This window comes from Mauremys mutica, chromosome 4 (genome assembly GCF_020497125.1).
Source record: "Mauremys mutica isolate MM-2020 ecotype Southern chromosome 4, ASM2049712v1, whole genome shotgun sequence".
Classification (NCBI taxonomy): domain Eukaryota; kingdom Metazoa; phylum Chordata; order Testudines; family Geoemydidae; genus Mauremys; species Mauremys mutica.
The window spans coordinates 85,066,941-85,079,608 of NC_059075.1; the positions used below are offsets into that span (position 1 = coordinate 85,066,941).

The 12,668-nt window shown below is 38.6% G+C and overlaps 1 protein-coding gene across 1 annotated transcript in view; it reads left to right on the forward strand.

The window, feature by feature from the left end:
• The window catches only part of NAV2 (neuron navigator 2), a 674,749-nt gene that overhangs the window by 639,789 nt on the left and 22,292 nt on the right, over positions 1 to 12,668 (forward strand). Inside the window, exons 24-29 of the mRNA XM_045013837.1 lie at positions 3,385 to 3,468; positions 4,324 to 4,435; positions 5,111 to 5,256; positions 7,360 to 7,368; positions 7,759 to 7,931; positions 11,303 to 11,456. Coding sequence (XP_044869772.1) covers positions 3,385 to 3,468; positions 4,324 to 4,435; positions 5,111 to 5,256; positions 7,360 to 7,368; positions 7,759 to 7,931; positions 11,303 to 11,456 — 678 coding nt within the window. The remainder of the gene's footprint in view (positions 1 to 3,384; positions 3,469 to 4,323; positions 4,436 to 5,110; positions 5,257 to 7,359; positions 7,369 to 7,758; positions 7,932 to 11,302; positions 11,457 to 12,668) is intronic.

Below are 12,668 nucleotides of genomic sequence, written 5' to 3' on the forward strand. Positions count from 1 at the left end.
CCCCCCAATTCTCCAACCTGGGGTGTCTTTTACACTGCTTTGCTGAGAGAGCAACCACTCTTGGCCTTCTCACTCTCTCTCACAACCTCTGACACACACACACACACACACACACATCCTCCAGCATGTAAATGACTCCTAGCTGAGTTATATGAGTGCTCTTAGCTAACCACTCTTGAATAATATTGCAGTGTGACACCAGCAAATTCCGAGTCCCAGACTTTTCCCTAGAAACGTGTTTCTTGTACTGCCCAGTACCTTCTTGGACAATACGAGCTTATATAATTTATATATATAATTATATATTAATAGAAAATGATATACACAAACCTTGTTATCTCAAATGAAGCTTCCTAAACACGTCAATCCCAACGCACTGGCATAGATAAAACAATAAAACAAGTTTAACTACAACAGAAAGTTAGATTTTAAGTGATTACAAGCAATGAGGCATAAAAGTCAGAATTGGTTACAAAGAAATAACTAATATCTAACTTATCAAGCTGAGTGAATTCAAAGCAAAAAGGTTTCTCTCACCATATGTTTATAGCAGTCTGGCTGGATTCTTCTTCTGTCAAGATTCCTCCTCCAGTTCAATCATGCTTTCATTCCCTTTCAGATGTTGTTGATGATGTGAGTAGAGATAAGGGGAGAGAGGTGTTTGCTCATATTTATATCTTTCTCCTCCACTTTGAGAATCATCTCCAGCTGAGGTTCAGGCAACAGCCAGTCTGTTTACAAGGGAACCCCCAGCTGTTCCATTGCCAAAATGTAAATTTCTTTCTCACACCTTTCTTTCTACCAGAGAATGATCGCTTAATCAGGTGATAGTCCATAAGATTGTGTTGAGACCTGGCTGAGACATCAGTTTGTCTTTTGTTTCTGGGGAACTGGTTTGAAGTTGTTTCCCCAGACTTGGAACATGTCTTATACAGTAGAATTTTATAACTCTACATACAATGTTGCCACACACATTTGACCAGGGCAATAATGTTCAGCAGATTTAAGTTTTCAAATGATACCTCGCAATGCATACTTAGTATAAAATGTATTATAGTTTTGTAAAAAGGATGAATAAAAGGGTAGACTGTCACACCCGTGTATTGCATATGACCCTCCTGTTAATATACCTCAGAGTGGTATTAGTCCTGTTTGCAACTGCATCACATTCCACTATAACCCTCAGATCCTTTTCTGCAGCACTCCGCTTAGCCAGTTATTCCCCATTTTGTAGTTGTGCATTTGATTTTTCCTTCCTAAGTGTGATACTTTGAACTTGTCTTTATTGAATTTCATCTCATTTATTTCAGACCAATTCTCCAATTTTTCACGGTCATTTTGAATTCTAATCCTGTGCTCCAAAGTGCTAGCAACCCCTCCCATCTTGCTGTCATCTTCACATTTTATATGCAGACTCTCCACTGCATTATCCAAGTCACTAATGAAAATATTGAGTTGTACCAGACCCAGGACAGATACCTGCAGGACCCTACTAGATATATCCTCCCAATTTGATAGTAAACCATTGATAACCAGTCTTTGAATATGGTTTGTCAACCAGTTCTGAACCTACTTTATAGTAATTTAATCTAAACCACATTTTCCTAGTTTGCTTACGAGAATATCATGTGTCAAAAGCCATGCTAAAATCAAATTATATCATGTTTGCAAACTGTTGCTATATGTGAAACCTGCACATTTTGATCATATTTTAAAATCCTGAAACTGAAGTATTTAAAATGTTTTGTGGAGTATTTTTGAATCATTCTACTGGCTGATTTCCCAGTTGATTTTTAATGGCAATTCAGTAAAGGGAAGATAATTCTGTGTCAGGTAAAATCAGAAACAGTAGTAATACATATAGTTTGGGATATTTCATAGAGACAACATTGGTGTGTACACCTTCAGAGAATCATTGTATGCCCTTTAGAGTTCCATCACTGCAGTTATGTACAGTTTTTATATAGCCACTTCTTTATTATTTAATTCTACTATTTAAATAATAGGGGGGACCTCCATGTCATTGACAAAGCCCTGGAGAGTCTTTCCCCCTGCACATGTATTCACACCCCTCCTATGCCTCCTATTTTAATCTTTCACTCTCCCTTTTCCATCCGTAAACAAAAATAATTCATCATATCATGGCCACCATGGAGCCTTTATGTCTCTTTGTAAAAGAATTCATGAATAAAGCAAGATGTTGTCATCTAATGGGATAGTGGGGGTCAAGGTTTCTGGGTTCTCTTCCCCACTCTGTCCCAAACTTGCTTTGTGGCTTGGAACAACCCATTTAACCTCTTTATGCCTCAGTTTCCTCATATGAGAAATGGCTGTAGTAATACTTAACTACCTGAGATGAGGCTTACTGTTTGTAAAATGCTTTGAGTCTCTTTGGTAAGAGGTGCTTTGGAAGTACAAAGGTACTGAAAACTTAGTCTATATAGAGATTGTGGTGGATAGAAAATCTGCTTTTGTATTGTTCCTTAATATCCAAAGGACAAAATTTAGTCCCTGAAATATTCTTTACAAAAAAATTAAATGATGTTGTCTCACATTTCCAACAGTGGGTCAAATAGTTCCTTCCAGCTGAACAAAGCAGCAGAATAAAAGTTTCCCGGTTAGAATGAAATCCAAGCAGCTTTAAACTACTGTGAAAAATATATAAAATGGACTGGACCTATTATGAGACTGTGTTTTTCAAAGGCATTTTATTCCCAGTTACTCTAGAACAGTTCTCACTCTGTTATCCTCTATACGGAGAATTGTATTTTCTTTTCAGAATAAATAAAAACTCCAGTCCAGAACAGATTGCAATTATTTGCTGATATATCTGTACATTTGTGAGATTCCTGTTCCGTCCACTGATCTCATAGTGAAAAATGGATGTAGAATATTAATCAGGGAGAACTGTAAAGAATATCTCTACTATGAGCAGAATGTCTTTAGGAAATCCAAGTATTGCCATGCCAGATCAGACTAATGATCCTTCTAGTTTAGTATCCTGTCACCAGCAATGACCAGTATCAACTGCTCCAGAGGAAGAAACACTGCAGTTGGCAATTGTGGGATAATCTGCACCCCAGGAAGGGTTCCTGCTAACCTCCAGTAATCAGAGGTTGGTTTATGCCCCAAAGCTCGAGGATTTTCAAAATTGTTACCTTCTGGCACACATAAGTCACTGCTAGAAGTTTTGTTTGTAAATGTTTTTGCCAAGAGTTGTTCCTATTTTGCCAAGCCTACTCTAACCTCTCTACTTCTTTATGTAGTATATAGTTAGCAAACACTGGAAGATGCCATATAACTTTTCTTAAATACTTAAATAAGCACACACTTTTATTTGGTGGAGAGAACAGTATTCATTCTACATTCTCATTTAATTTTCAGGCTCACCTTGTGGCAGCGTTTGAGCAGAGCCTTGGAAACATGACTATCAGACTACAGAGTTTGACTATGACAGCAGAACAAAAGGCAAGTTTGAGAAACATTTGTTCAGTATGCGTATGTGTAGATGCACACATCCCAATGAGGAGGAGGACCAAGTGATTTTTAAAAATTAATTCACAGTAGCGGTATTTTTATCAAATCTGTCTTACAAATTTGGTAAGTTGCCCTGTTCTGTTCGTTCCCTTGGAAGCAGCTGGAACTGGCCACTGTCCAAAGACAGGATACTGGGCTAAATGGACATTGGTCTAACCCAGTTTGGCCGTTCTTACGGTCTTATGAAAGAGGATAATCCTTTCATTTGTATTTTAAAATAAAAATGTGCATGTGATTATTGGGACACAGCACAAGAATGGGAACCTGGATCTTTCCTAAGTTCTGTTTCCATCTCTGACACTGTGACTTCCTTTGTAGCCTTGGGCAAATCACATAATCTTTCTGCCTCGGTTTCCACACCTGTAAAATTGCTTACCTCATGGGGTGTTGTGAGGACTGATTAGATAATGACTGTAAGTTGCTTGGAACAAAAGAAGCGCTAATTATTGCTTTTTATTACAGTTTGTCTTCTTCCCAACACATACATGCATATATCCAGTAAAAACACTATTAAAAATTACTGTGCTTTGTACAATCACCAATTTTTAGTGCTACTTTAATGTACAATAATTTCTCCACATTGTGGAATGACAATATCTGAACCCCTAGAAAGTAATGCTTTCAAGGTCCAGACAATCGTACAGTATACACCAAGCCTCAGCACATTTCTTATGCACCCCAGACCATTCACCAAGCACCTAAACCAAGATTGAAAGGAGGCTGCCTGGGAATACTTACATGGAATCTAACTGTATAGATATCTCATTGGTTTCTTTTTCATTTCAGGATTCAGAACTGAATGAGTTAAGGAGAACCATTGAACTTCTGAAAAAGCAGAATGCTGCTGCCCAAGCTGCCATTAATGGAGTAATTAACACACCTGAGCTCACCTGCAAAGGTAAAGAGGCAAACTCTACTTTTAACAGCAGTGTAGCACTCCTGAGACATTAGTCCTCTTGGTAATATCTGATGCAATTTACCTTGCCAGAGTCTGGCTTTGTATATATCAACTGTATTTGCTCCTGCTTTGATGTAAAATGGAGATGTATACATTTGTATCTCAGTAGAGCCCTATGATTTTCATTGGTCCCTTCTATTTAAATAAACTGTTATCAGCAGTTTAACAAAACTTTGCTATCTGCAGTTGCTATATTGCTAAAATTCACTGTAAGTATTTCATAATTCTCATCTCTACACAGCAGCACAATAAAGGAACAGAATCCCCTTTCTGAGAGTTGCAGATACGTGAAATCTCTAAGTAATTACCTGATTCTTTTTTTAATATTTTTTTTAATTTCCAGTGCAAAGCAAGGGCCTGATCCTGCAAAGTCTCCCTCACATTACTTGTCTCACTGACTTAAATTGGGACTATTTGCATGAGGAAAGGTTTGCAGACTCGTATGTGAAATATTAATTGCACCACGAGAAACAAGGAATATTGCTGTGAACTATGCAATGCATCATTTTGTGCAAGTGATTCTAAATGCTCTTAATTCCTGAAATATTTTTGAGTGACCAGTGGAGATATTGAAATATCTCCAGTAAATTTGACTATGTTGCTGTTAATATTCAGGTACTGGGACTGCCCAGCCTGCTGACCTGCGAATCAGAAGGCAACACTCTTCAGATAGTGTGTCTAGTATTAACAGTGCTACTAGTCACTCCAGTGTGGGAAGCAACATAGAGAGTGATTCAAAGAAAAAGAAGAGGAAGAACTGGGTGAGTGTACTTCAGGAGATTGCGTGAAATGAATATAAAATTGTCCTATTAACATCTAGGTTGAAATTCACCCTTGTGCATCAGGTCAGCACAAGGACTATGCACCACTTAACTCAACCCTAAGCCCTATTTTGAAGACATAAGTGAATCTTAAGTGATGCCTATGCTTGTGCTGGCCCTCGGCATGGAAAAGAATTTTACCTTCACTAGCCAAAAAGCCAGTCATAAAACCTGTAGTTGTTGTATCTCTCAAAGACTAATCCTGGCTAAGAGACATACATAATCTAGTCTATTAGTATAAAACATTAGAGAAAACGCCAAGTACATATATTAAATTAAACAATTCACAATGAAGGAAGATTAAGCCTCTTAGCTCATATTGCTTTCCTCCTCTGAGTGCATTCATTCCATTTTAACTTGGGCTGTGTTCTGAATGCTACCATGAAATTTTTAAATCAAATGAATCAGTTTTTAAAGTTCTCTTGTGATAGAAATTTCTTCCAAAAGGTTTCAAAATAACCATCTTTCACTTTCCACTTCTCTTTCTTTGCTCATCATGTGTTCTATACAAGGTACCATGCACTGGAGGAAAGGTACACAGTATTAAACTCCATTTTTAATTAAACCATTGCTGCTGTAGTAACATTAGCTTTGTTTTTGTTTTGACTAAAATACTTAGTTCTTGTAATGTAGTCAATACAGCAGTCCACACCCTCCTTCCCACTCAGCGTAAATGTTCCTGGATCCTTAGCACACTGAAATTATAAATATGCTGCTACAAAATGTTATAGTTTGCTCTTGTGAACATTTATTCTGAAATTATCAGTGATCCTGTTACGGTTATGTCTGAAACTCCCTTTGTACCATGAGACTGCAACATTTTACTTGAACAGAATCTCATTTTAAAGTATCTTTTCTATCCCAGTGGTTTCACTTCCATATTTTAATCATAACACTTTCTCTCCCCTCCCCACACTGTCCAAAACCTTGGGTTCAATGAAAACAGTGGCTTCTCCAAATCCTCACAGGGTGTCTTGTGTGTTACTTGTTGGGGCACTCTGCTGGCAAGGTGGACTTTATTTTCTCTCCTGCTTGTAAACAGTTAATGAGTCTTTTTCACATCCGCTATATGATCAGTAATCCCTCAGTCATGATCAATACCTCATCATATCTTTTCAGTCCTACTCTATTAGTTATTTTATGTTTCCATAGTCTGGAAGATTTCATCCTAGCACCAAGCTACATATCTCATTTGTCATTCAGCTACTCTTAGTGTGGGTTAGGGGACATTTATTTATTGTGAAAAAGATGAATATATAGAGTCTTAGTGAAGTTGGGGTAAACAGAGGAATAGTATCTTGATTTCATCAAAGGAGCACATTATAGCAGAATGAAGAATGGATATAAAATTAATTCTTTATTTATAAACTGGACATAAGTTGCACCCAGTGAATGTAGAATGCTTATTTCACAAATATTTGTGAGGTCTTGTCTAAACTCAGAATGTCTAATTACATAGTGAAACATTACCTTCAGGCTAAAATAAAGGCACTTCAGAGACATGTTGCCACTGTAAACTTAGTGCAATTAAAAAAAATCTTATTCACCTATAAAACATGTGAGTTACACTTTTGTAATGAACTGAGATCTCAGGGACCCACCAGTTTAGTCATAATCATACTTGATTTTTCAGTTGTTTTGTAAGTCGGATTCCCATTCAAAGGATTTACTAGTTGCGGATAGGTAGAGAAGCTGAATATTTTAATCTGACGAAATATTTATCCCGTGAAGGAAGACACAATGTACCGGTGCCTCAGCAACTCAGTTAAGAGATTACTAGCCAAGGAGAAAATAAGATTTAGGCAGTATTGAGATTCAGATCTGTGTGCCATGTGATGTGAAATGACCGTGTGTTTGAAGGTCCCATTTTTAGAGAATATAGCTCCATGTACTCGGATTCCTGTTTAAAATTATTTCTGGTGTGTTTGTTGTTTATTGGTCATGTTTGTCTGAGATCCAAAGCTTTCCCCGTCACTGGCTTTCTCTGTTAAAACTTGTCTTTTTTCCTTCCCCCTTCCCTTTTGCTTGCGCTTCCTCTGGCAGGTCAATGAGGTAAGGAAGACCTACTTTAAACTATAAAATACAAAGCTAACCCATCCATTTACATGACTAACCCCATCAGCATCAGTAACCTTGTCTGAGCGGTGTTGCTTTATAACTGCAAGTTGCAATAACATTGTTACAACGTTTCTTGTGCTGAATGGAATTCAGTATTTGTTGTAAGGGAGACACTCTAAAAACAGGAGGTATCAACATCTAGCCCTTTCAAGAGCTTATTCTAGATTCCCCTATTAATCTTATAAAATGGCTAAGATTAATATGAAGAATTTGTTGCCATTTTGTTGGAAAGATTTGCATGCTAGAGTTTTTACTTTGTGGCTTAATTTATTGGTTAGATGCATTCTTTATGATGTCTCTACTGTTATGATTTTGTTGTTTCAGTTACGCAGCTCCTTCAAGCAAGCATTTGGTAAAAAGAAATCCCCTAAGTCAGCATCTTCTCATTCAGATATTGAGGAGATGACTGATTCGTCATTACCTTCATCACCAAAGCTGCCACACAATGGCTCAACTGTTTCTACCCCGTTGCTCAGAGCTTCTCATTCCAATTCTCTGTAAGTGTCATTTTTATTTTTTAAAATCTCTTAAAATGAGTGGTTTGGAAATGCAACAGTAGGAAATGTACTGTAAGGAGCAGACAGAGAAGTAGGACTGAATGAGCTAACGGAATGAGGAGTGCCATATATTATTTAGTGATATTACCCCAAGATGAGATCGGAGCCCCATTTTGCCATACATATATACACATACATTCACACAGTTCTGGGTGAAATTCTGAACTCAGTGTTTTCCCACTGACTTAAATGAAGCCTGGATTTCACATAATGTCTGCCCTGAAGATTTCACAATCTAAGTAGATAAGGTAAACCAAACGTGGAAGAAAGGAAGTGGTAGTAGTAGTATCCCTATTTTACAGCAGGAGTACAGAGAGATTAGATGACTTGCCAGGGGAGTAGCAGGAAGTCTGTGGCAGAGCTGGGAATATATATCCTGAGTCCCAATCCAGCATCATAACCATAATACTCCAAAGACACAAAAGACATCAACTCTCTTCTATAGAGTAATTCAGTATTTTCACCATGTAAGGGAAGTGATTGCAACCAAAGTGATCTTGGACTGCAGAACTAATTGAAACTTCTCCTCGTGCTATCAACGTTCCAACACAGGCTGGCATCTGGGATTTCATATTTTCTGTTAAGTAAAGACAACACACATTGCTATAAGCTTCAGAGAAGAGTTTAATTTCAAAGTGGTTGAACTAGTTCAAGTAATGATAAGAATTGTTCCAAACATTTATGCCAAAAGCCCAATTCTCCACTCTGTCATTTGACTCGCTACGGGACCTTGGGCAGACCACATAATCTCTCTATGTTTCAGTTTGACAATTTGTAAAATGAGGTTAATAGTGCCTCCTTCAGAGAGGTGTTTTGAGGATAAATTAATGTTTATAAAGTGCTGAGAGAATCTTGTAAAGCTGTTTTATAATTACAGTGCATCAGTAACTTCTTCACTTTGATTTGGATCAGTAGAAATAGGAAGCATTGAAAATATTGTAAGCGATCCTGTCTCATGAGACTTCCAGATTGATTTCAGATCAAATATATTTGAATAGTATCCAAACTTGAAGTTTCCCATCATTTGTTTCCATGTAAGGAGGTATGATTCAAGAGAACAATGGCAATAAAATGTTGCTAGCATGAAATAATCCCCCCACCGCATTTAAAGGTCACGGTTCTTCTACCTCTTAACTGCATCATCATCATCACTTTCAAGCAACCTCAGCCCATAATACTATGGAATAGTCAAAGCTTAAAGCCTGCTTTTAATGTTGAAATTCATCATATCTTTTTTGATTATATCTGTCATCAATCAAAATACGCTGTGAATATGGCTAGTCTTGACAAGTATCTGGAGAGCCAATGAGCTAGAGATGAATTGAGAAAAGGTCAAATACTTCATCTGTGGGGAGGGCATCAGTATGAGTGAGGTGCATATGTTTTGGTTTATTTGTTGTCTGATGGGAGGGAAAACTTTGTTCATTACTTAGGAATTTAGGCAGAGACATTTTAAACTGAAACCTCCCTGAAAGCATACACGTCTGGTGCTGATCTTCCTATGTACAAACTCGTGCACCTGAACATCAGCTTCAATCTGTTTAATCGCTTTGCATTGAGTAAAAGGCTCCGGCAGAGTGAAAGAGAAGGGCTAGCAGAGTGAAGAGGGAGCATGGCAATCTTCCAGAAAATGTATGTGCGGAAAGGCTGTTCACCCAGAGTCTTGGGGGAGAACAACAAAAATGCCATCAAAATAAACTTTTACGCATGAGTGGTTTAAAGCGAGCAGGAATTTATCATGTCTGAATAGGTGCAGGGTTCCAAAGCCCTCCAGAATCATTCAGGGAAGCCCACCTGTGCACACCTGTTGAGCTTTAAATCTTTCTGTAAACTCATCAATCTCCAAGTGACTGCTGCTACTCTCTGTACTTCCTTAATTTATTTAGATTTTTTGCATTTAAAAGATTTCCTGCATGATGACTACTTTGAAAGAAATACTAATGTTCTCCAATGATTGGTAATGGCCAGAATTCAGTTCCATGTGCTAATCTTATTACCCTCAAAGCATAATTCCTGTGCTGGTAGAGATAGTTTCTGATGTTTCAGAGTCATAGGTTCATAGATTCCAAGACCAGAAGGGACCATTAGACCATCTAGTCTGACCTCCTGTATAACACAGGCCATAGAACTTCCTCAAAATAATTCCTAGCACATCTCTTTTAAAAAAACCATTTAATCTTGATTTTAAAATTATCGGTGATGCAGAATCCACCACGACACTTGGTAAATTGTTCCAGTGGTTAATTACTTTCACTGCTAAAAATGTATGCCATATTTCCAGTCTGAATTTGTCTAGCTTCCACTTCCAGCCCTTGGGTTGTTTATACCTTTCTCTGCTAGACCGAAGGGTCCATTATTAAATATTTGTTTCCTGTATAGATACTTATAAACTGTAATCAAGTCATCCCCCTTACCGTCTTTGTTAAGCGAAATAGATTGAGCTTTTTGAGTCTATGACTCTAAGGTATGTTTTCTAATCCTTGAATCATTCTTGTGAACCCTCTCCAGTTTATCGACATAAAGGTCAACAGATACTGGGCTGGATGAGCCCATGGGTGGTATGATCATGGGAAGGGAGGGAATTTAATCTCCCTGGTACCTCCAATGGAGAATGACTCAGGACAACAGGTTCACTCCAAAAAAGGGGAGGCGGGGCCCACATTTAAAATATATGGGGAATGCCTCCAAACCTGAGCGGATTTTTTCAAATCAGTACTTGGTAATTACATGAGAAATGGTAAAATCTGAAATTGATATCAGTGTTCAGTGATTAAAAAGAAAAGGGTACGAATATGAGATCCATTGTCACAAATTAGAGGAAAGTGGAAAAGGTTGAGGGATTTTATAGCCATAGTTGATACATATAAAGAGGTAACATTTGAGTGTATTTTATATCCGTATATGATAATTAGAGAGAAAATTAGCAAATTTTGCAAGGATTTTATATCAATCAATATTCAAGAATTGGAAGAAAAGAGTGTTTTAATGTTAATATCAGATAATTGGATGAGAAAATCTCAAGGGATAACAAATTAGACATAGCTAACTAGAGCGACAATGGGGCAAAATTTTGCAGGAATTTTATATCAGTATTTTAGAATTGAGGAGAAAGTGGGGCAAAAACTTCTATGTAGAACTTTATCTATGTCATCACTGGTGCTGTAAGCAGCAACTGATTTTTCTTCATCAAGCACATCTTGCTGAATCAGGGGAAATTGTTTTTGCTTTATTAATTAAATACTCTGAAACAGCATTTGAAAGTAATGCTCCCAAGTTCTCTGGTTAACTGACTGTTTTATAACCTTTCCCAGTATTTCTGAATGTACTGACAGTGAAGCTGAAACAGTCATGCAGTTACGCAACGAGCTAAGAGACAAAGAGATGAAACTGACTGATATTCGTCTGGAGGCCCTTAGCTCTGCCCACCAGCTAGACCAGCTTCGGGAGGCTATGAACAGGATGCAGGTAGGAATGGAACAAAAACCAAAAAAATTAAAATTTGCTTTTATCTGTTAAAGACTGAGCAGTCCACCATACTACTGTAAAATCAAGGTCCACTGACGCCTCATGGCCATTGAAGATCCCATGGCTCTTCTCACCAATGTAGACATGGTAACCCACGCCTCTGGCATTACACTTTCAATCTTACAAGCTACTGGTTTAAAGAAATCACTTCATCCACCACCAGTGGTCATTTAGCCAGTTGCCATGCTCTACCCAGGGGTGACTGCATGTCAGTGGGGGTGGGGAAGTGATTTGTAGTGTGCCTTGGGAAACTTGTATCAGAATGTAAAGGATTTTCATTGGACGAACTTGCAAAAGCCTTACACTTAACGGCATTTCTCTTTTTGTCTGTATGTAACACAATAATGTTTGAATGCTGCATCCAATCAATTCAAACATTTCAGGGAATATTCTAGGCATCAGTGGCCAGAATTCTGTTGATTTGGGGGAACAGTGCAAATTCAAAAGAAGGAAATGAGGGACAGTATTTCTGAGTTGACTGTGAGGCCTTTGCAAGCTCGGCCAACTAGGGTGGTAGGGCTAGGGAGAAATGGTCGGTACAAGAGGAAATGGGAACATGTACACAGACCCTGACATGGTGAGGAGGATGTGGGACCCCTGGAAATGGAGGGAGGAGTAGGGGGAGGACCCCTAGAACTGGGGGGCACACAGCCCCTGGTGTAGGGGGAATTGGGGCACCCTGAAATTGGAGATAGGAAATGGGAGACACACAGAATCCCTGGTCTGGGGGAGACTGTGGGATCCTGGTATGGTAGAGGGGTGAATGCACACAAAGCCCCCAGCATGTGGGAGAATGGCAATAGAGTGAAATACAAGAACCTCTAGCAGGAAGGGGAGACTGAAGAACCATGGTACAGGTGGAAGGAGGAATTGGGACACACGCTGAGCCTCTGCCTTGAAAAGAGAGAATGGGGAACCCAGGAGTGAGAGGAGGGGAAATGGAGAGGGGCACACAACCCCTGGCAGGGAGAGAGATTTCAGGGAATCCCAGAAATATAGTGGGATGGGAGGATGGCACACAAGGAGCTTGTGGGATGGAATGGAGGAACACAAGGAGCCCTTGGTGTGTGCGTACATTTGGCCTACAGTCACTACAAAGTCTGAACCCCTTAGACTTCTTAGTATGCAGGTTTTTCAAAGGGATTTTGAAAA